General features: G+C 34.9%; 1 protein-coding gene across 2 annotated transcripts in view; it reads left to right on the forward strand.

Moving 5' to 3' along the window:
- TBC1D22A (TBC1 domain family member 22A) overlaps positions 1 to 20,366 on the forward strand; it is a 165,135-nt gene that overhangs the window by 46,294 nt on the left and 98,475 nt on the right. Inside the window, exon 9 of one of the 2 annotated variants that reach the window (XM_082076234.1) lies at positions 18,628 to 18,737. In XM_082076234.1, coding sequence (XP_081932360.1) covers positions 18,628 to 18,737 — 110 coding nt within the window. The remainder of the gene's footprint in view (positions 1 to 18,627; positions 18,738 to 20,366) is intronic. The other variant, XM_082076235.1, reaches the window with a different exon arrangement.

Below are 20,366 nucleotides of genomic sequence, written 5' to 3' on the forward strand. Positions count from 1 at the left end.
GTATTTCCATGATGTTTTACAGTAATAGTCATGCCATCAGTGCAGTTGACCAAAATTCTCATAAACATGAACAATAGTCCATGAAATATTCTTTTGAGAACTGGAATATTGTTATCAATGTGATTTGGGTGGGCAAGAAATGAAGAAAGCTTAAACAAAAGTCTTTTGAATTAAAGTCTTAAATACTGAAGACCCAATTCCATCTTGTACATAAGTCCAGAAGACATTAAATGGATTCCTCTGTGAAAGTTCTGCAACAGAGATGAGCCGCTCAGTGATCTGAAACTTTTGACTTACCTGTCAATTGCCTTTAAAGAACTCCTAGCTTTGTCATACTATGAAACAGTATATATGTACATATACGTAAAACTATATCAGGATGCGGCTGTTTTTCGGAATGATCTCACCTTGCTCTGAAATAACCACTGTTCACTTTTTAATTTTCTAGCAATATGTTCCCCTGCTCTCGCCCTTTTGATGCGCCAATCTATTGTCTAGTGAAAGTATTTTGACAGTTGTGCAGAGTAGCTGAGGAGAGGGAGGACTCTGAGTAAGAGTGTTTTAATTTGCTTTTACACATGGATTCCTGCTTTAGACCATGGAGAAAGTGAAGAAGGTCCACAAGTAAGTGGAGCTGTCTTGTGCCCATCCACAGTGCTGAGGACTCGGTACTTCTGTACCAGCCTTGAGTGCTGGGTGACAGTGCTGGTTCTGATTGCAGTGGGAAAGCAGCTGGAAATGAGGGGTGCTTAAAGAGAGTCTGTCAAGGTGTTTCTGAACTCATTAGTAAATAGACTCTGTTGAACTAAATAATTTTATCCTGTTTGTTTCTTATGATTTACCTTGTTCTACTTTATTTAGGAGCTCCCTGAGATGCTCTTACAGGTCTAATTTCCTCCTTACGTCTGTTGTTTTATACCACCTATCAGATTCCTCAGTTGGAATTCCAACATTCTTTTCATGCAGAAAGTACTAATTGCCCTATTTTTAAGTCACTGCAATTTTTAGACTCTGTTTATATCCCTGATATAAGTGATCTTTGTGAAGAAGTGGTGTATTCTGAGTTTTGTAATGACTTTAAAATACATGCATATCCCTCTGTAATTCAGAAAGTGTTTTTTCTTTTTCTAATTTAAATATTTTTTGATTGTTGTATTGATTAAAACGACAAAGCTCCAGGTAAATTACATTGCATCAAAGGAGATAAAAATACAGATCTAAATTTTGGTGCTTTAAAAAAACCCTTAGCAATCTTTTGAAGCATTTGACTAGATTGTATTTTTGAATTGTTCATTTGCTTTTATATATGTCTCACTTAAGAAAAATGAACCATTCACAATGTCTGAGTACTTTTCTTTATTAATGTATAATGTAGTTTTTCAGGCCTAATTGGGCAAAGAAATCTTAGTATTTTACATCCTTCTATCCACTTTAATCAAGAATGAGAATCCATGTGAGAATAACTAGCAGTGAATTGTTTGAATCGTTCGTCAGCTAGCAGTGCGTGCCATAGTGTACTCCTGTGTCTAGGGCTGGTTAATAAAGCAGTATATTTGGAGGCATTGCAAACAGAATTGTAAGGAAAACATGGAGAGTATTAAGAGGACATCTCATGCTTCATTTATGAAGGGTTAGGCAATGAGAGAGCATGAAGGAGGGCAAATGCCTGCAGGACTTGTGGAATGGGGGAGAATCGATTAATGGGGGCCAGTGAACTATAAATTACCTTTAATATTTTTATTTTTGTGTGTGTGTTTGTATATTTATTTTAATTATTAACCTGGACAAATTTCATCCTTATCTTTGAGAATGACTTGTTGAAATATTATTTTTTTAGTTTCAGTTTGGCTAATTCTGTAGTGAATACTTTGTTCTGGCTTAGAGTTATAGAACTATTTCAATTAATGAAATGTAGTTATAGTAGTCAAAGCCCTAATAACTATAGCTGAGCTTTACCCAGGTATGCACTTTGTGTGTGGTTTGCCAGCAATAGAGTTTATTTCCTGCTGTTTTTCCCTAGTTGCTTAACCTACTGGAAGTCAGTGGTGGCATTTGGTATCAAACTGATGAGTGAATTTGTCTGTATAAGCTCTCTCTTAGCCTGCTTTGGTCAAAATGAGGTGATTTACTTATTTAATTAGCAGATTTTTAGCTAATTGTACCAACCCAATTAGTGCTACTGGCATTTCTTGGAGTAAAGTAACCTTCAGAAGGTGTTAATAATGAGCAGCTGAGCACACATCTACAAGTAACTATTTGGTGTAATTGGGTGATGGTATATTGCTGCATATATTTGAGTCATTAATGTATTTGATTCCCAGCAAGGGCTTGGAACTGTGGGAGCTGGATTACTCTGTGCTGTAGAATTCATCTTCTTTCAGATCCTATTTGCTGTTTGCAGAGGTCAACGCACTCTGCCTGGCCTGGCTTCATTTCACTGCTCTTTAACAGTGGAGCTGCATAACTGAGTATTTCCAAATTGGTTTTAGTTGGACGGAAAAGGGTTTGCTTGCCATGTGCTTAGACCACACAGCTGAACCAGGGCTTGCTGCTGTCAACATGGGTGGCTTTGCTTTGTCATTCCCAACCCCAAACACACGTTCCTGTCCTCTCTCTTTGGCCAGCGTTGGCTTTTCTCTGGCACAGTGGATCAGTTCACCTAAACTGGCAGGAAATTAGTGCCCTAATAAAATAAAAAGTTTAATTTTCAGCTCTGACCTTGGGGATCAGAGATGAATGTCAGTTCTGGTGTGGGGATAGGAGTGTGTGAGGGAGGGAGGGAGTAGTAAGATCTAAGTCTAATACCAGGTAGCTCTTAAACTGCTTTAGCTGTGTTATTAAACTGCACCCTTGTGATAAGTCTTTGTGAATTCCACCTTTTTTTCACTTTGCAAGTTAGGGAACACTTACGAAAGTATCTCAACAGACAGAAGTAGGGTATGGTAACTTGCTTTTCTAGTATTTTTACTTTCTAATATTGTCTTGAATCGCCATGATTTCTTATAATAGTACCATTTTACAAAATCAGTCCTTCACTACCTCTGTGTTTGAGTTTTGATTTCACTCTTTTCAATATACCGTCCAATTTCCAAGCTAATTATCGGAAATGTTGGATGCATGGTTGCAGCCAATAGACTTCTTGGAGAAAGATTCGAGACTGACTGAACAAGTTTTCATCAATAATTGTGGTAACCAGGCACTGTGAATATCAGTTTTCTAGTTACCAGTTTCAACTTTAATGCTAGCTTATTAAAAAAAAAAAAAGCCACACAAACTTTTTTAGGCTGTGTTGCCTTTCTCTGCTTATCATATGTGTAATTGTTTTTAACGTTACTTCTGTCATGTTTTTTGTACTCTGAATGTTTTTTTAAAGTAGTTCCATAGATCTTTATAACCAAATTTGTATCATATTGATGGGTTGGAGAAAATAACATCTTCATGACTCCCATTGAAACAAAATTAAGTTGTTGAAAATCCATTTGCGTAACCACACAAATTGCAAAGTGGAAATTCTTGTTCTCATGAACTGGCATGTGTTGCATGTTTGAATAAAGTGTGGGCTGTGATAAAATGTTGTCTTTAGTTTCATTACAGGAGTAGTGATAGTGCTGAGCATTTAGCTTATAAATGTGTGTTAGTAGAGAAAGTAGGATGTATCCTCAGCTTTACTATCTGCTAGGGAAAAGATAACTTATTTTAACTAAAATATTTCTGTGGATACTTTTAAAAAGGTTTCTATCTATTTGAAGTGGAAGACGTCTAATTAAAGTTAGATTTCTCTGGCTGCCACTAGCAATTGCTGTCAGAAGTGAAAAAGAGATATTAAGATTATCCCAGTTAGTATATCTAACAGCTTAATTGCCTGTTATTTTTAGTTCTCTGAGAGAAAATTAGTATTTTGAGTAACGGTATTAACTGCTCATAGGGTCTTATGAGGTTTTTTTTTTTTTTTAAAGAAAAGGAAAGAAAAAAAAAAACCCAGACCCTGAAACTTTAGGTCTATTAGACTTTCAAATGTTTTTAGACTTAAATAGTCCTCAATGAAAGGACAATACATAACTAAAGCATAGATTCTTGCGTGTTAATGCTGAATGGAAGAGCAAAACCAAAACAGTACATGAATTATATGCCTGTGGAGGAAGAAAATCATTAACAGGGAGTCTGTTTTGTGTTGATATGGAGCTTAAAATATTTGCCATTTTATATGTTAGTAGAGTTAGGGATGTCAGGATTCAGCTCACAAAGCCAAAGCACCAGGTGTGTTTTAAGTCCTATAACATAGGGGAGGAAAAGCTCAAAACCCAGAACCTGTTGGAAAATAAAGTAATAATACTTCACTTTTACTAGTATATGAACTTCTCTGTATTTATCTCTAACTATCACTGCATCTAATTTGAAACAGTTTGCTTTCTGTTTTCAAAGTGTAAAGTAGACTCTACTAAATCTTAAAGCAATTGTTGCATCATTTTAGAACATTACTGTTTGCAATCTAGATATTCATGGTACTTTTTGACTAATCGAAAAATTTTTCAGGTAATGCTTTCTCTGAGTTTTGTATTTCTGAACTGTTATATATTCAAGATACTTTTGTGGGCAAATTATCAAAATATAATTCAAGATGACAGTTTGGTTTAAATTTTTTCTCATGAGCTTTTGATAAATAAGAGTGGTACGTATTTGCTGAAGTTGTTTTTCTTTTTACTTTGGAAAAGTATTTGCTCTATTCCTTGGTATTATACTAGTTTCACAGTGTCATAAAACAAACTAAAATAATATATTTGTCTAAAACCCGTTCTTCATTATAATCTCCCTGATTTATCTGATGCAATTTGAGCCAGTTTTTATGAATATAGATGAGTAAAAGGAAAGATACTTTCAGCTGTTTTGAAAGCTATTAGTAACTTTTGTTGTTCAGAGTCAAATTAAATATGGTAATATGAGGAACAGAAAAGTTAGACAAAATGGTAAGTAGTAGATTTGTACAAAGAGTATGCTTGAGGTTACTTGGGTACTTCAGATTTAAAACGGTAAATGGTTTCTTGCAAATACACCTTCACAGGAAAACAATTTTACACTAATATGTAGCTTTTTCTTTGGGAGAAGAGAGAATAAAAATCTGTGATCCCCTTCCCCGACTTTGAATAAAAGGAAGGGACTTTCATGTAATTAAAGAGAAAATATCTGAGTGGTTCAGACTTGTCATATTAGGAAATGCTCTTCCATTTCTGGAGTAGCATCAATGTACAAAGTTGGTGTGCTCTGAGTCCCAAAGCTGTCACTTTAACCTACCTAAGTAAGTATTTCAAAGCAGTGATATATCTAATTATCATACTGCAGTATCTTCATTGGAAGTGGAGTAAGGAACAGTTTCTGTATTTTTGATATGTGTTCTGGTGACAAGCTTTAAAAAAAAAGTATCTGAAGGGATTAAGAAAGATTGACTATGGATAAAAGCTGTAAGAGCAACCATTGAAGAAGCAAACACTACCTCAAAGATTAAAATAAGTGTCAGATGGAGGATTTATCAGACTTAACAATTTCTGTTGGCTGTAAGTAATTACTTCCAGGTACCACTGCTTGAATTCATTGTTTTTATCTTAAAAATGCTGCTGTATGTAACTGGCTTTCTTGTTAAATAGAGAATTAAATGAAAATATTTGATCTTTGTTGGCATAAGATAGTAACTGAAAAAATGACAATTACCATTTCATTTTTTTGAATCATTTATGTCCGCAGGCATAGAATTACCTTCATCTTCCTACTCTTCCTAACATATCTTGTTGTAGTACAAAAAGTCTTATTTCTCTTAGCGCAAAAATAACCAGATTCTGTTTCCTTAATTTTAACATCTTCCTGTTATCTGTTCTTCTGTTCTGTGCATTATTGTGGCTGGAGGTATCTGCAGGCGGGGTTTGAGGTTTTGGGTTGTGTGGTGTGTAGTTGCGTTACAATGTATGGCCCCGCCTCCATTTATTGTTCATAAGAAAGCTGTGGTGTAAAGGCTTTTTTGAAAAGCAGAATCAAAATATGAAAATAGAAAGGAATTTATGGGCCCAGGAAGTTTCGGATTACTATTGTGGCTTTTCTCTTTAGAGGAAAAGCAAGGTAGGGACTTGAAAGTTAGTAATAAACATTTCTTCAATCATATTGGTGCAAGGGAGTGATCAGAGTCAGAAAGTCTGACAGAGGTGTGAAGGGATGCTCTGATGTGTCACCCTGAAGCACAGGGGAGCCGTGTGGGTTCTTCCTTAGATGTTTCCTATGAAGAAATGTTCCAGACCCTCTCTTATGGACAGAATCACAGGAATTCTTTTAAGTTTTGCTGTAAGAGATGTGTGGAACAAATCCCTAAATTAATAAGAAATTTCTGAGGTAAATGGGACTAATCAAAAATTTATAACAAAATTAATCTTTCTGTAATATGGTAATATCTCTTTGTAGACCATGAAAGCAGCTTTTGTGTCTGTAAACTTGTCTTGTGTTCTTCTCCCTAATAAAAGAGCTTGTGTGACAAGATACCTGTTCATCCTGCAAACCCTGCTTTGCTGCTTTAAACACACTGAGAGATTTATCCAGATTGAGTTACTCAGTGTGCAGCCTTCTGTGTTTTACTAGAGGAAGTCTTCAAGACTTTTAACTTTCTTTAATATAATTTTATATCGTGTTTAAACACATGAGTTATAAATATGCTGAGTTAACTTAATTATACTACTATGACCTCTATTTCTGCTGACTGGTGAGCAGAATTGCTTCTTAGACTGCAAGTTGTTTCTGCTGTCTCTCTTCTTCCTGAAAGTTTATTCCACATCATTTTACTGCTACCAGGCATTTCCGTTCTCCCCAAGAAAGACTGTGAGGCCATAACAATCACTCTATTTTTCTATGCAATTTTTATTTTAAAGCAGTGTTTACTGTGAAACTGGTGATACTCTGCAACAGGCTGCCCAGAGAAGCTGTGGATGCCCCATCCTGGCAGTGTTCAGGGTCAGGTTGGATAAGGCTGTGAGCAGCCTGGTCTAGTGGAAGGCGTCCCTGCTCATTGCAGGGGCTTGGAACTAGATGATCTTTAAAATCCCTTTCAACCCAAACCATCCTCTGATTCTATACTGTTGTTCAGGTGGAGATCCATGATTCTGCTTGTGTTCTGCTTTAAATACCTTGGGTAGTTTAGAGGCTTAATATGGATTTTTTTTTTTTTTTTTTGGCCTACAGTTATGGGTCTAACTGTACTCCTATCTTAAATATTATTTTACATTTTCATAAGAAAAAACAAGCTCAAAAATTTGCTGGTAGTAGTCAGAAAAAATAACTCAGAACTAGTCTTTTCTGTTGATTTCTAAGTATTTCAGGTTTTCAGATTTGTCTACTAAATCACTGTATGTTTGTATTATTCAAGTATTTACTTCTAGCTCTTCTGTTTGGTGGTGTTTTGTTTGTGGTTTTTTGTTGTTTTTGTTTGGTGGTTTTGTTTGTGTTTGTTTTTTTCTTCTCTCTGCGCCGTGCTAAAGAGCTCTTCAGGAAAAAGGGTTTTTATTCCCCACGTATGCAAAAAAAAATCTGCTACCAAAAGTCATATTGTAATACAGACCGATGTGTTAAAGTTTATAAATATGATTACTGATGTGGATTTTATTTATTTTAAAAGTTTTTGCATTTGTATGTGTATTTCTATTTTTTTTAAAATGCATCTATCTAAAGAAGACATGATGCTTAAAGCACACTCTCATAATTTAAAAAATTAAATGAATTTGATAATATGAATGTTACCTTAATAATATATTTCTGTTAAGTTTGATATACCTTTTGTGGTTTATATTGTCTCAGTTTTGAAGGCAATTAAACTAATAGACTTGCATTGTGAGGAAGTCTTGAGAGATTAGTGAAAGGTGTTTTATTTGAAACTACAAGCTGGAAATCTTGGGTCATGGCAATAATTGGAAAACAAGATCTTGAATTATGGTAGGAACAGTAAATTAAATTGAAGAGAAAGCAAAAGATTTCTGCAGGTGTAAAAATGAAAGAACTGTGAAGAAGGCAAAACTTAATTACAATTAATGTAACTAGGGGAGAGACAAGTATTCCAAAGGGAGCTGCATATTTTAGTTCTGGCTTGTGCATTCGTTTTACTCTCCCCATGGTTTCCATATAGTTATAATGAATGTTCATCTTTCTATAGTGAAGCAGCACAGAGGTGGTTGTACTTTTAGATCTAAATCTTCTCGAGCATGCTTTCCAGCAGACTGGGAAATTACTTTAATGGCTTTTGGCCTCCAAATATCCCGACTATGTGTGTTTATTAGGAAGTAACTCACAGGAAGAAAAGCTAAAAGAGAAAAAATTACTTTAGTAATGATAACATGCTGTACAAATGTCAGGGACGTAACATTCAAATACTGTTGTATAGATCAGTAGCATCTCAAGCTCTAAGAGGAAGTTTTCAACATAGGTGTATCAGCACTTTAAACATAGTTGTAAACAGCTTTTCTTGTCTTATTTTCAGGGAGGTATGTGGTTAGTTACAGATTTCAAACCAATTCAGATACAGTTGTCAGAAGCTTGTATGCTGAAACTCAAATTTGTATAGGCTTTGCTTGTAGTGTAAATGGAAACGTTTTTTTAATCATAGTAGTTATAAAGAATTTGGGCCTTTTCATCAATATGGGATTTTTTTTTTGCTTGTTTTTAATTTGGAAATCTGAATTTTTAAATTTCAACTTTAAGCTGTGGGAAACGAATTATAAAGCAGAAGTAAAAAATTAAGCACGATAACCAAAAAAAGGAAGAAAATGGGTAGGATTTTGCAAACCATTTTTCTTCAGTATATTTTAATTACCTTATTTCATAGAGATTGAAAATATTTAATGCTTTTATAACATTTTTTAATAAAAACCAATACTTTAAAAAAATGTATTATGAGTTGTATTGTCATCAAAGACATTTCTGAACTGATTTGCAAGCTCTGTCTTTAGTTACTATGAGACAAGAGTTTACTTTATTACAGTACAACTGCAATTTAAACACACTACCTTTCTTACAGTAACAGAAGGGAAGAAAAGTAAAGAAACCATACTCTCATTTTTGAGCAGATGGAGCAGGTTTTTTTTCCGAGAGGTTCTGCTATGTGATATGATTATTTCTTTATCCTAATGATAAATACACTATGTAAAAATATGACAATCTTATGAATAAAGCAACTTTGTAGCTTTATTTGCCATGGATGCATATATAGCTGTTTCATTGAGAAATTGTAAATCACAGCAGATTAAGATAGTTAAAGATTCCTCTCAACAGCTGAGCAATATAAGTAGTCTTGCCTGTGTAGTCACAGCCCATTCTCCTCAAAAATGCTTCTTTTAATTCAATATATGCAGTTCAAGCCAAAAAGTGCAAAGAATGGATGATACTTTTGTTCTTTTGTAAATAAGGCAAGAAGTCTGTAAGGTGCATTTCTTCCTTATTAGCTGTGAATGACATGGGAGGTTACAAAATAAGGAAGCATGTCATTTTGATTAAGAAATTTGACCAATATTGCATAGTTTGGATTTGCATCAAACTGCCATGATCACAGGCTTGTGTGTATGATGTCCCTGAAGAACAGTTCTTTCCCCTGCCTACTGTTTATGGGATTGTTCAAATGAGTTCTCTTTGCCTACTTTTTAATACTAAGCAATTACAAGCAAGACAACTTTTTTTTATTTGTAGTTTCAGGTAAGAAGTATTACTTTTCAGTGCTTCTAAAATTCACCACTGTAGATACACAGACTTTTTTTTTAACCTTTTAAATTCATTTTTGCCTTTAATGCAGCTGTTTTTTTTCCCTGTCCAATAAATAATTCCTTTCAAAATCTCCATTCATTTATAGATTCATTTTGAAGGCTCTTTCATTTAAAAAGAAACATACGGTGCTAGAGTGACTATCTGTGTAATAGCCCTGTTTTCAATCCCAGACCTTAACCCAGGCCAGGCCTGTGTTCCTGAGACTTGCTTTAGGCTTGTTGGACCACCCTGTGGCTTGTTCTTACCTGGTACTTGCTCTTCATGCACTGCTTGTTTGTGTATATGCACATGCGTATGCTTGATGCTTTAAAAAAATTAAATGATAAGCACAAACTAGATAATTAAAAAATGTGGTTTGGGAGACATGTTCAAGCTTTAATCTTCCATTTCCTATTCTCTGAGCACCTTTTGGATTTCTCAGGAAACTCTTATCAGGCATTCTAAGAAAATGCTCATCAGCATCCTGTGCTCATCGTGCACATTTGATGCTAATTACTAGTCCTGTAATTTGGTATCATGTGCACTGCCTCACTGGCAATCTGTTTTGGATGAGAGCAGCAAACCTATTGAAGTGATTACCGTGAGAAGAATTTGTGCTGAGTGTCGCGTTCTTCGTTGTTCCTAAAATACATTTTTAAGAAGAGCTGTCATGTGCTTTGAAGACTCCTGTTTCACAGTAGTGTCATACTCAAATATGTGGCTTGTCCCTTTTTTTTCTAAATGTAAGCTGAATTTATTGGCCAGATGTCTCACCTGTGTAAGAGTTTACCAGACTTGTGTTTGACATCGTGCAAGTTCTGTGGTTCAAAGACCTGTTGGTGCCACCTGGTTTACTTAGTTCTCTTTCCTACTGTATTTTGGTGGTAGAATTGTTGAAGTATTAAAGATATTTTTCATCTTTATCGTATCTGAATTGTTGAACTGTAATCTCACTTGTCTGTTGCCCAGGGGGAACTGATGTCTTCTGTTTCAATTTACAACATGAGCTGAGAACTTGCCTATTTTTCAAGTAAATGTATCACTCTTAAAACCAGACCTGTTTCTGTGTAGATATGTGCAGTGGGTTATTACTAGGAATTAAGGGCAAGTTCTGGACTACTTAGAGTGTGGGGAGAAAAAAAGCCATTAAAATCTAGTCTAGAAAAAGCCTGAGTAGAAAATATTACTGGCAAGCACGTAGGCCTGCTAAAGGAAGTCTCTCAATGATTTACTCATTACAGCTATGCAGAATCTGGAATTAGAGAATAAGTATATGAAGTTTTACTCTTGTGATAGAACAAATTGAGAGTACTTGCAGGGTCATAGATTAATTGTGATGAGCATAAAAATTAGGTCAAAGTAATCAAGTTTACACTGTTTTTGCTGATGGTCATTTACCTTGTTCTCCAGGTCAAAGGAGGCAGTAAAATTATGCAGTAAAATTATGTAGAGAATCAGTATTAATAAAGTAAAATGAATAATGTTTAAAACATCATTCTTATACTGATGTATAAAGAAATTTCTTGCTTCCTATTCCATCTTAAGGAAATTGTGGCAGATCAACTGAAAACAAGTGTAAGATCATTAACAGTGTTAAAACAGACAAGTCAACAATACATTGTGTGTGTGAGAACATGACTGGTAATAGGGGAATATTTGAATTGCAATAAGGTCATGTTTACCTAAACCTGGGCTAATGAGATGATAGAGGGTTTTTCGTTTTGTTTTTTAATTTTACCTTTGTGACTGCGGTATCACAATGAAAGGGTAGTTTTAATTCAGTGATTAATCCTTAGCTCAAAAGCTATTTCTATCAGATAAATATCTAATTAGGAGTCTTTCATTGAGAGATATTGATGTGGTTATATACATATTTAATTAGGTATTTGTTATTGAAAGAATTTACATTCAAATGCTCTATTATGTCCTGATTCCCCCTAGAAAAACATTGCCTTAGTGCAGCAGTGACTGAATACCTGTTTCATAGGGCTCTTTGAAAACTGAGTTTGAAGTGAAATATGTAAGATCTTCTAGATGTGGAGATATTGCTGTGCATCTCTGTGTGCAATCATGTGCTTATAGTTTCATAGTTTCTATACTCAGCTGGTAACTTTTAGGTTAGGTCTGTCTGAAGATACAACTTCTAAAGTAGATTACAACAAAGTAAACTTTATACAGACAAGTACCTGTTCATATACAGTCAGAATGGTTTCCTTGCACCTCTGCAAGAACTAAGTATAATTTGGACTTGAAATATGTGGTAATACTTTTTATATTTTAGATGAGAAATACATTTACACAAATTAGTGCTAATAAGAACAATTTTAAGATGTTCAGAGAATTAACCTTTCTAATGTTTATATGTACTATTTTGTATATTGAATGCATGTAAGAACAATCATATTTTATAGATGATCTTTCAGTCTGTTTCGGGCTTCAGCACTGGATCTTGCTTAGACCACCATTCCTTTCATCCCCTACCTCCCACTCCAGTGAATTCGTATGAGTTTTGTCTGTTTCTGAGTGCTGAGAAACCATTTCAAGATAAAAAAAGCTAAAATTAAAACATTAATAAGCCAATTAAATGTCTATTTCTTTAAAAATTAGTTTTATTTGAAAGAATGTGACCTATATTTAACAGAGGTATTTTTGTATGAGCTGGCTTAGTGTAGCGATGTAGCAGAACTATCAGGGTTTTTATTAGTTTAGTTTATAAAGACTGAGAATTGGTGTTGTTGTAATAAACAGGTTTAGCAAAATTCTGAAGGCAGGTTGCCTTTTTCTTTGCATTTGAAAACATAGTTGGATGCAGGTTGGTATTTGGATGTGTTGAGAGGGCTGCTAGTTACTGTAACAATACCATTAAGCTGTTTTAATAATGTAATATGTTTTCAGTATTTTAGTTTTATTTTAGGACATGATTTCTTCATAAAGAAAATTGTCTCTGAAATAAAAAATTTGCAGTTCTTTAATGAAAAAATGGTATTGAATGATTCCATCTTTCTGTAACGGCAGATGTTTTTACCCGTGTTCTGTACTGAAAAGGTGAAATTCAAGCATTTTTAGAAGAAATCAAATGTATCTAAAAGACAGAGAGCAGATACAAGCTTAATTTTGACATTTTGAACAACTTCCACCAATATCATCAGCTAGGCTTAATCTCATATTAAATGCTGTTTTTAATGGAGGCAAGCTGTTATCTTCTGTTTATCATGTTTATTTTCTACTGTCATTGGAAAAATAAATCTGTAAGTAGTTGTAAGTAATATTTTTTTTTTTCATTTTATCCTTCTATCTTTGCCTTTGGGAGTTGATCCAGTTAAAGCTGTTTAAGGTCGCTCATTGTTTTCGCACTGTGGGAAGCTGCAGCAGCTACACTGGGAATGAGCGAAGAGCAGCTCATACCTTGCTTACAGCAATGCACGTATTCAGATCATCAAATCATTGACTCCATGCTACAGCAGTTTTCCTCTAGGCAACTATTTTGCTGTCTTCTACAATTACATAGATAACACGATAAAGATCTCCGCAGGAAACTGAAGAAAATGAGAAACGTTGCTGTGAGACTCTGTAATCAGGAAATTTTATGCAGTGATCTTTTTTCCCCCAGATATTGAAACATGTACACACTGGCCTGCTGCTTTCCCCCATATTCTTGCTGTTTAATCTTTTTATCACTGTCCATTCAGATTTCATTCATTGAAAATAAATCTAAAGTTATCTAAAACCAGAATTTGCAATTCTGTTTTCAAGCACAAGTCTTAAATTGAAATAAGATCTAATGTACTTTTGAGACAGTTATTTTTGCTTCTTCTGTTGTTTGTCCTGAAATCCCTTCTGCTCTTTCTTTTCTAAATATCTCCAGTGTGTTTATTTCTTCATCTAAGTAAGAAAAAAAGACAAAAAAGAGTAACGCAGAACTTGATTGATTTTATTTATTTTTTTTTTTTTCTCTGCATGGAATAAGAAGCACTTTGCACTATGTGCCTACACAAATAAATGAATAAACAGTAAAAAAGTAAACTATTATTTGCCACATTATTCTGCCAATCAAATGTTCCTTAATTGGAGCTTGTCATGAAAAGGGATGGCCTTTTTGTTATTTCAGCTGTAGTGTGGAAAAGGGTCATTTGGATATTCAGAGTCAATTTGGAACTTTCAATAAAGTGCAGCAAGGTTAGGTGGATTGATGCAGCGGAAACCATTGCACATCGCTGAGCACTTGCTTGTTTGGTGGCGTTTGTACTGCTTTGCCTTCTTTATTAGATTTACTGTCTGGGTGACTTGCACAGTGTAGCTTCTTCTTCAATGTATACCGCATTTAAATCTTAAAGTACCAGTTAATATAACATATACAAAAAAGTACTTCCTAGCTAATCTAATGAAAAATCTATTTTAATATATCTTGAAGTAATTAGATGTACTCTTTTAAATATTTGCTTGCAGAGTTTTAAGCTGAAGTTTGAGTTGTTTTATACAGGGTAAATACTACTAGTGTATAATTGAAATACAGTTGAGTTGCTTTAGGCATTTAATTAGTTTCTTTTTCTTGTATTTCAAAACTTTATTATCTGACATTAGAAGAGATGACTTAGTGATGCATGAGAAGCACAATGGTAATGAAAATTGAACTAGAAGTAGCTTATATATTTAAGGAACATATTAAAAAACACCTTTATGTTTAAGAAGCTGATGAAAATGCTAGAGATTAGTCAGTATAAGCCACAGAAAAGCATGATTTTCTTGGATGTCTCTTCCAAAGGGAAAGACATAACAAGAAAGCTGTATGAGTGCTTCCTAATAGAGCTATTTTTATTTCTGTAATGGTTGAGCTTGCAGCTCTGTGACATTATATTTGGGACTATGGATTGTTGTAGTGGAAGAATTGGGTAGTTCTTAAATGCTGTCTATATCTTTTGATTTAAAGGATAACCCAAACTAGAGCAGAAAGTACTTGATAATCGTTGCATTTCCATTTCTAATACTCACTATTTTTCCCCTTTGGAATAATGAGGATTCTACTTAGAATAGTGAATTTGCCTGTCCTTACATCATTTTGTGCTTGATGAACATACGGGTCGTGAAAAGTAGTTGGAACCATTGGAAGGAAGGTGTTTCTTAAAAGCTATATTCTACTTTCTGTGAAAAAAAAAAAAAAAAAATAGAAAATTGTCTTTCTAATTTAATAGTCCTTCCTTACTAGAACAATTAGAATCTAGATTTTCCAAAATCTTAATTCTGGAGTGTCTTTGCTGTCCAAGATGCTTCAGGCTTTTTTCTCGAACTGCTGTTTTCTTGCGGCTTCACGCTGGTTGTTCAGTCACAGGCTGGGAAGTGTTCTGATGGACGTTTAATTTCAGCTAAGTTTAGACTCCCACAGTTTAGAGGTCTGCATTCTGAGTTAATCTTTTTAAATTCAAGTTAAACCTAATATTGAGAAACAGGAATTTCTTTGGATGTGGCTCATGTGATACATTTTAGGTTTCAGCTTTAGAACAAGACAGCTAATGCTCTGTCACTGCTTGTTTTTCTGTGCTTGCTGTGAAGGGAGGTGAAGACACCCACCTCCAATGGTTGGGTGTATCTTCAGCTTTTTATTAGTTTAAATCCTGGTATGAGTGCGAAATAGTAGATTATGAAAGAGAAGGACAAAAAAGAGGTAAGATAAAAAAGATGGGAAAGAGAAGATAAAGTCTATTTCATTTGTTATCTTTTCATGCCCACCTGTAGAAGAGTTATTGTGTTGTGCTACAGTTTATAACTTCCTTTTTGTTCTGAAATGTGATAGTGGTGTCATGGAAAGAAAAGGTGCTCAAAGGCAGGAAATTTGCAAAGCAACACACTAGCTAAGTAGTCGCAATCTCGTTCTTTCAGCAAGTATTTGGCGAAAGAGGGCTTGAAGACTGTTTGTTTCAACGAGAATGAAGTATAATAGATGTTTGTGTTTTATATATATATGAGGAACTCTGGTTCTTTTTTTTTTTTTTTCTTTTCTGCAGAGAGAAACAGGTTACTCCTGTTTTCACTGTTAAATATTAAAATGAAAATTAAAAATACTAACTAGACTTTTTTCCCCACGGGACACTGCTTTATGAGTATATAATAAACATAAACTGTATAACTGTAAGACGTTTTAATGAGTTAACATGTATAGGATATAGTAAAGAATTTGTTCCTTTTGTAGAGGATACATCATCTTTATGTTTGGAAAAGTCTTTTTCTTCTAAATTAATAGGAATATTCAGCCTTAAGTTTCATTTCTGATCTGTTAAGAAGGGCTTCTCTACTGAAAATTGTGGGGTTTTCATGTTTGTTTTAAAATCTCAAGGTCCATCAGGTTGGAGGTAGATCGGCAAATATTTAATAATGTTTTCACAGGTTAATATGAAATTTGTCTCCTTAAATTGACTTTTTTTTTCCATATTAAGTCTAATAGTTTTCAGTCTTTCTGTGAGTAAGTCTTGTGAGCACTTTTAGTAGTTTTTCTGTTAGTGGAGTTAGTCAAAGAAAAGTTGACATTAATAAAAATTTGCTACCTTTTCTGGACTTGGTTGTACCTTGCTGTTGTCTTCTTTTTGAGCTGTGGACCTGGCATTTCAATTAGGATTCATTTTGCTAAATATACATCACTTTAGCTGCTTGTTGAATCTGAGTTAGGTTTCTTCATTGCAAGATATTTTGGGTTTTTTTTTGGTGTTGGTCTGTTTGCCTTCAATCCTTTCTTGTTATCTCCATTATATTCAACCATCTTAATAATGAAAAAAACTTTTCTCTTTTGTGTTATTCTTGGCTTTTTTCTTAACATGCTTTTTCTGAAGGGCTTATATTTAATAATTGAAATGGATCCAATTTTGTTCTAGAAGCTGTCTTTAATGAGGGGAGTCTAATAGAGAAAGTGATGGGAGCTGGTCAAGATGTTGGAGTGTTGCCTCCCAGTTACTGCCAATACTACCCCCGTTTTCCACTGAGCATTGAGAGGATTTGCTGTCCATTGCTGGGAGAGAAGTATGGTACTGGTTTCTGAGGGGTTCTATCCTGCTTTTTGCTGGGAAGAAAATGGTGGTGACATTGGGTACGGAGTTTCTTCCTCCTCACAAAAGGATCTGCTATTCACAGTTTTGTTGTTGCAGTCTGCTGCTCGTGCTTTCTTCGTTGTTTTGTAAGGCAGTATTACAGAATCACTGAATGGTTGCGGTTGGAAGGGACCTCTGGAGATAATCTAGTCCAACCCACCTGCTATATCTATTACATAGGGTATTTAAAATATGTTGGATCCTTGTTTGTTGATCTTCTTTTAGAAACTGGGTTTTTAAAGCTGTAAGCCAGTGCAAAGATGGCATTCCTTTAATACCCAGTAAGTGACTACTGGTGCATTGTTTACAGTCCTGCCACCTCAGAGATCAGCAAGTGCTTTTATTCTATGGCGTCTCTGCTGCAATCCTCTGTTTTACTTACCAGATTTTTCAATATCTTAACTAATATTTTATTAGCATGACCAAAGCTCCTTGTCCTACAGCTATTAATATTTCACAATCCAAAACCAATGATCCCTTAGAAGATGCACATCCACGTATGTAGACACTTGTGCAAACGAGAATGCTTTGATAACACCTTGCTGCCGGACTGTTCTAGTAGTGGTAAAATCGTTCATATGTTAAAATTATTTCATAACGTGTAGTATTCACGGTTATTACCAATTGAGCCCTTCAAGGTAGCATAATCAAATGTGAGAACCTAAAGATGTACTTAGGCTTCTGCAATGGCATACTGCAAAGCTATGAGACAGATAATAAGAGTTTTAAGATATTACATATTCTTGATTTTTTTTCCTTCGATGCCACGTTGCAGTTGTATAATGGAGGAGATTCCTTCTTTTCGTATATCATACTCTTGTTTAAGTAGAATCAAACACTTCTCTCTTCTTCTCAAGAAGGGACGGAGCAGAAGCCAGGGCTGGGAAAGATGCTGCTTTGATTCTCATCTTGGTACAGTAAGACACCCTGAGCCGCTGGGCAGGGAGACTGCAGCATTTACTCAGAACATTCCCAGCTTGCACTGAACTCTCATGTGGGGCTGTGTGGGAGCTTTGGGAGCTGTCTGGCAAAGCAGCACATTCTGTGTTCCTTTCAAAATGGCTTCATTCAGATGCCATGCTTTAAAAAATAAAACAACATGGCTTAGGTGATAAAATTTCATCTCATAGCAAAATGTGAATATCTTCTAACACACTTGTGTGGAAGACTCTGTTTCCTTGAATTAGACATCATTTGGGTTCAGTGCTTTTCCAGTATTGAGAATCATGGGGTTTTTTGGGGCGGGAATAATCTGTTTCCTTTTGTGTGATTTCCTTCTGATTCCAAATGCTTGCCCATAAAACAAATCCTCCTTGAAAAGCTGTAGTTATCTTTCTAAGTAAGTTTCTCTGGTTTTCTAAGAAGTATTTTTCAGAGCTTTTTCTTCTGCCAAGACTGGAAAAATGCTTTGCTGTGCATAATCCAAGCATAGGCATGTTCTGCAGAGATTGTTCATATATGACTTGAGGGGGCTCAAAATGCTTCTGATGATCCTCTTTTCAAGTGTGAAATGTTTAGAACAAAGTGATTTATTATATATTAATTCTGGTTAACCAGGCGTGATTTGAGGTTTTCACAGTCTGCAAGAAATTAAGTATTCATTAACATTTAAAGCCATTAGATGACGCAATTGAGCAATAAATGATTCATTTAGTCCCCGTTAAAGTAAATGTGCGTTGAACTTTCTGACTAGAAGATAAGTGGTGGTAGTCTTTGTTTTCAATTATTTGCCTCATCCTTGCTTTATTTATTCTGTGCACTTCATTGACTTGTCTTTTTCTCTCTTTTCCTGAAACAGAAGAAGAAGAAGTGGAAAATTTTGATGTTTCCAGTCTGCCTGAAGAAGTGCTGCAGAACATAGAAGCTGACAGTTACTGGTGCATGAGCAAGTTGCTTGATGGCATTCAGGTAAATTGATTTTTCTTGTCTGGAAGTAGTGGAGTTAACCGATTAATGTCATGGCTTTGAACTACTTTAAGAGAAAGAGTACATCTATGAAAAACGAGGGTGAAGTAGATTTTCGCATTGGAGAAAGCTGCTGCAAGTTTGGCATAGTATCAAGAAAGGAAAGGGAAAAAAGTATGTGCAACTTCATTTCATCAGGAGGGCTGCATGTTTCATTGTAGTATGATATTCTAGAGGAGAGTTGCAATCTCCGATTCTAGAGCATGTTGTGCATGAGTCACCAAGCATGGAGAATGTTTGCTCAAATCTCCAACTAAAATGCTCTCACCGAAGTGATGAAAAGCTGACATATTTATTCATTTTTAAGTCATTAATATAGCAACCTGTAAGCAATTGCTGTCTTTATAGTTCCTGAAATTAACTTCATATTTTTAAAACATCCATTTAACACTTGATGCTTACGCTACTTCACTGAGTGTCTAAACCTTTTCTATGTAGAGAAGCTGTAGATGCGGGAACGTTTTCTGTTAAATGCAGCAAGTTACAGGCTAAGATTGGTGCATTTGTGTGTACGTGTTTGCATTTGTTGGTATATAAGCTTATGAAGATTAGAAGGATCTACAGGAAATATTAAATATGTAGCTGAACATCTTGCATTTGGGTGAGAGAGGAATCCATATGATCTACTATAGATTAAATGGGAGTCTAAACATCTGTATTTGATATTTAGCATATTAAAGTGCTTTATGCTGCAATGCTGACACATGGTGAAGTAGAAACCTTGGACTTCCCAGTTTATGAAAAAGTTACCTGAACTACATTTTATAGGCTTTCTGTTGCAATAGGCATCAATTACTATCTATTTAATATCTGTTTTTCACATCTGTGTAATTTGAGATAAACAGTTTGGATCTTGCTAGAAAGTAAAAATAATCTGATTTTGTAATCTCAGAATATATGCATTAAAGTAATTGTGAATTCCTGGGTTATGATAGGACCAAAACTGATCTTCACGAGAAAGGTGATGATTTCTATTTTGCACTGGCAACAAAGAATTGTTTTTAATGATGTTTGGTATGCAAATGTTTGCAGTCAGGTCAGGGTGCATTGGCTGCTTTCAGTGAGCTGATTAGAAAATAAATTACGGTTACAAATATTTAGCACATTGCTGCTGCTGCTTTGCTTTTTTTATGTTTGTACCTCCTCTTTCTGATCATTCCCTGCTTTCAAGCGAGCTACTTGTGTACGCTACAGGATCTTTGCTGTGAAATTGTTTCACTATTATTTTGGTGACAATAGAAATAGTTACAGGGACAGCAGGACTTTGGTTGATTTATTTCTAACATTCTCCGAGAAGATGAGGTGATAGACAAGTGCTTCTACTGTACTTATTAGATTCAGCCGTTCGATAAGTCCCATGTAACTGTATTTGTTTTGAAATGCTTTGAACAAATGCTTGAAAATTAGATGTTTTGTTTCTCTAAGTGGTTTTAAAGTAGCAAAGACCCTGGAGGTTGAATGTATGTGTGTGTGTGGAAAAGGGCTATTCTCCAGTAATCATCATAAAATGTGAATAACCATAAAAATTCCTATGAATTGAAGCTGTAATTGTCAGTGAAACTAAATCAGTGT

This window comes from Streptopelia decaocto, assembly GCF_964273445.1.
Source record: "Streptopelia decaocto genome assembly, chromosome: 1".
NCBI lineage: Eukaryota > Metazoa > Chordata > Aves > Columbiformes > Columbidae > Streptopelia > Streptopelia decaocto.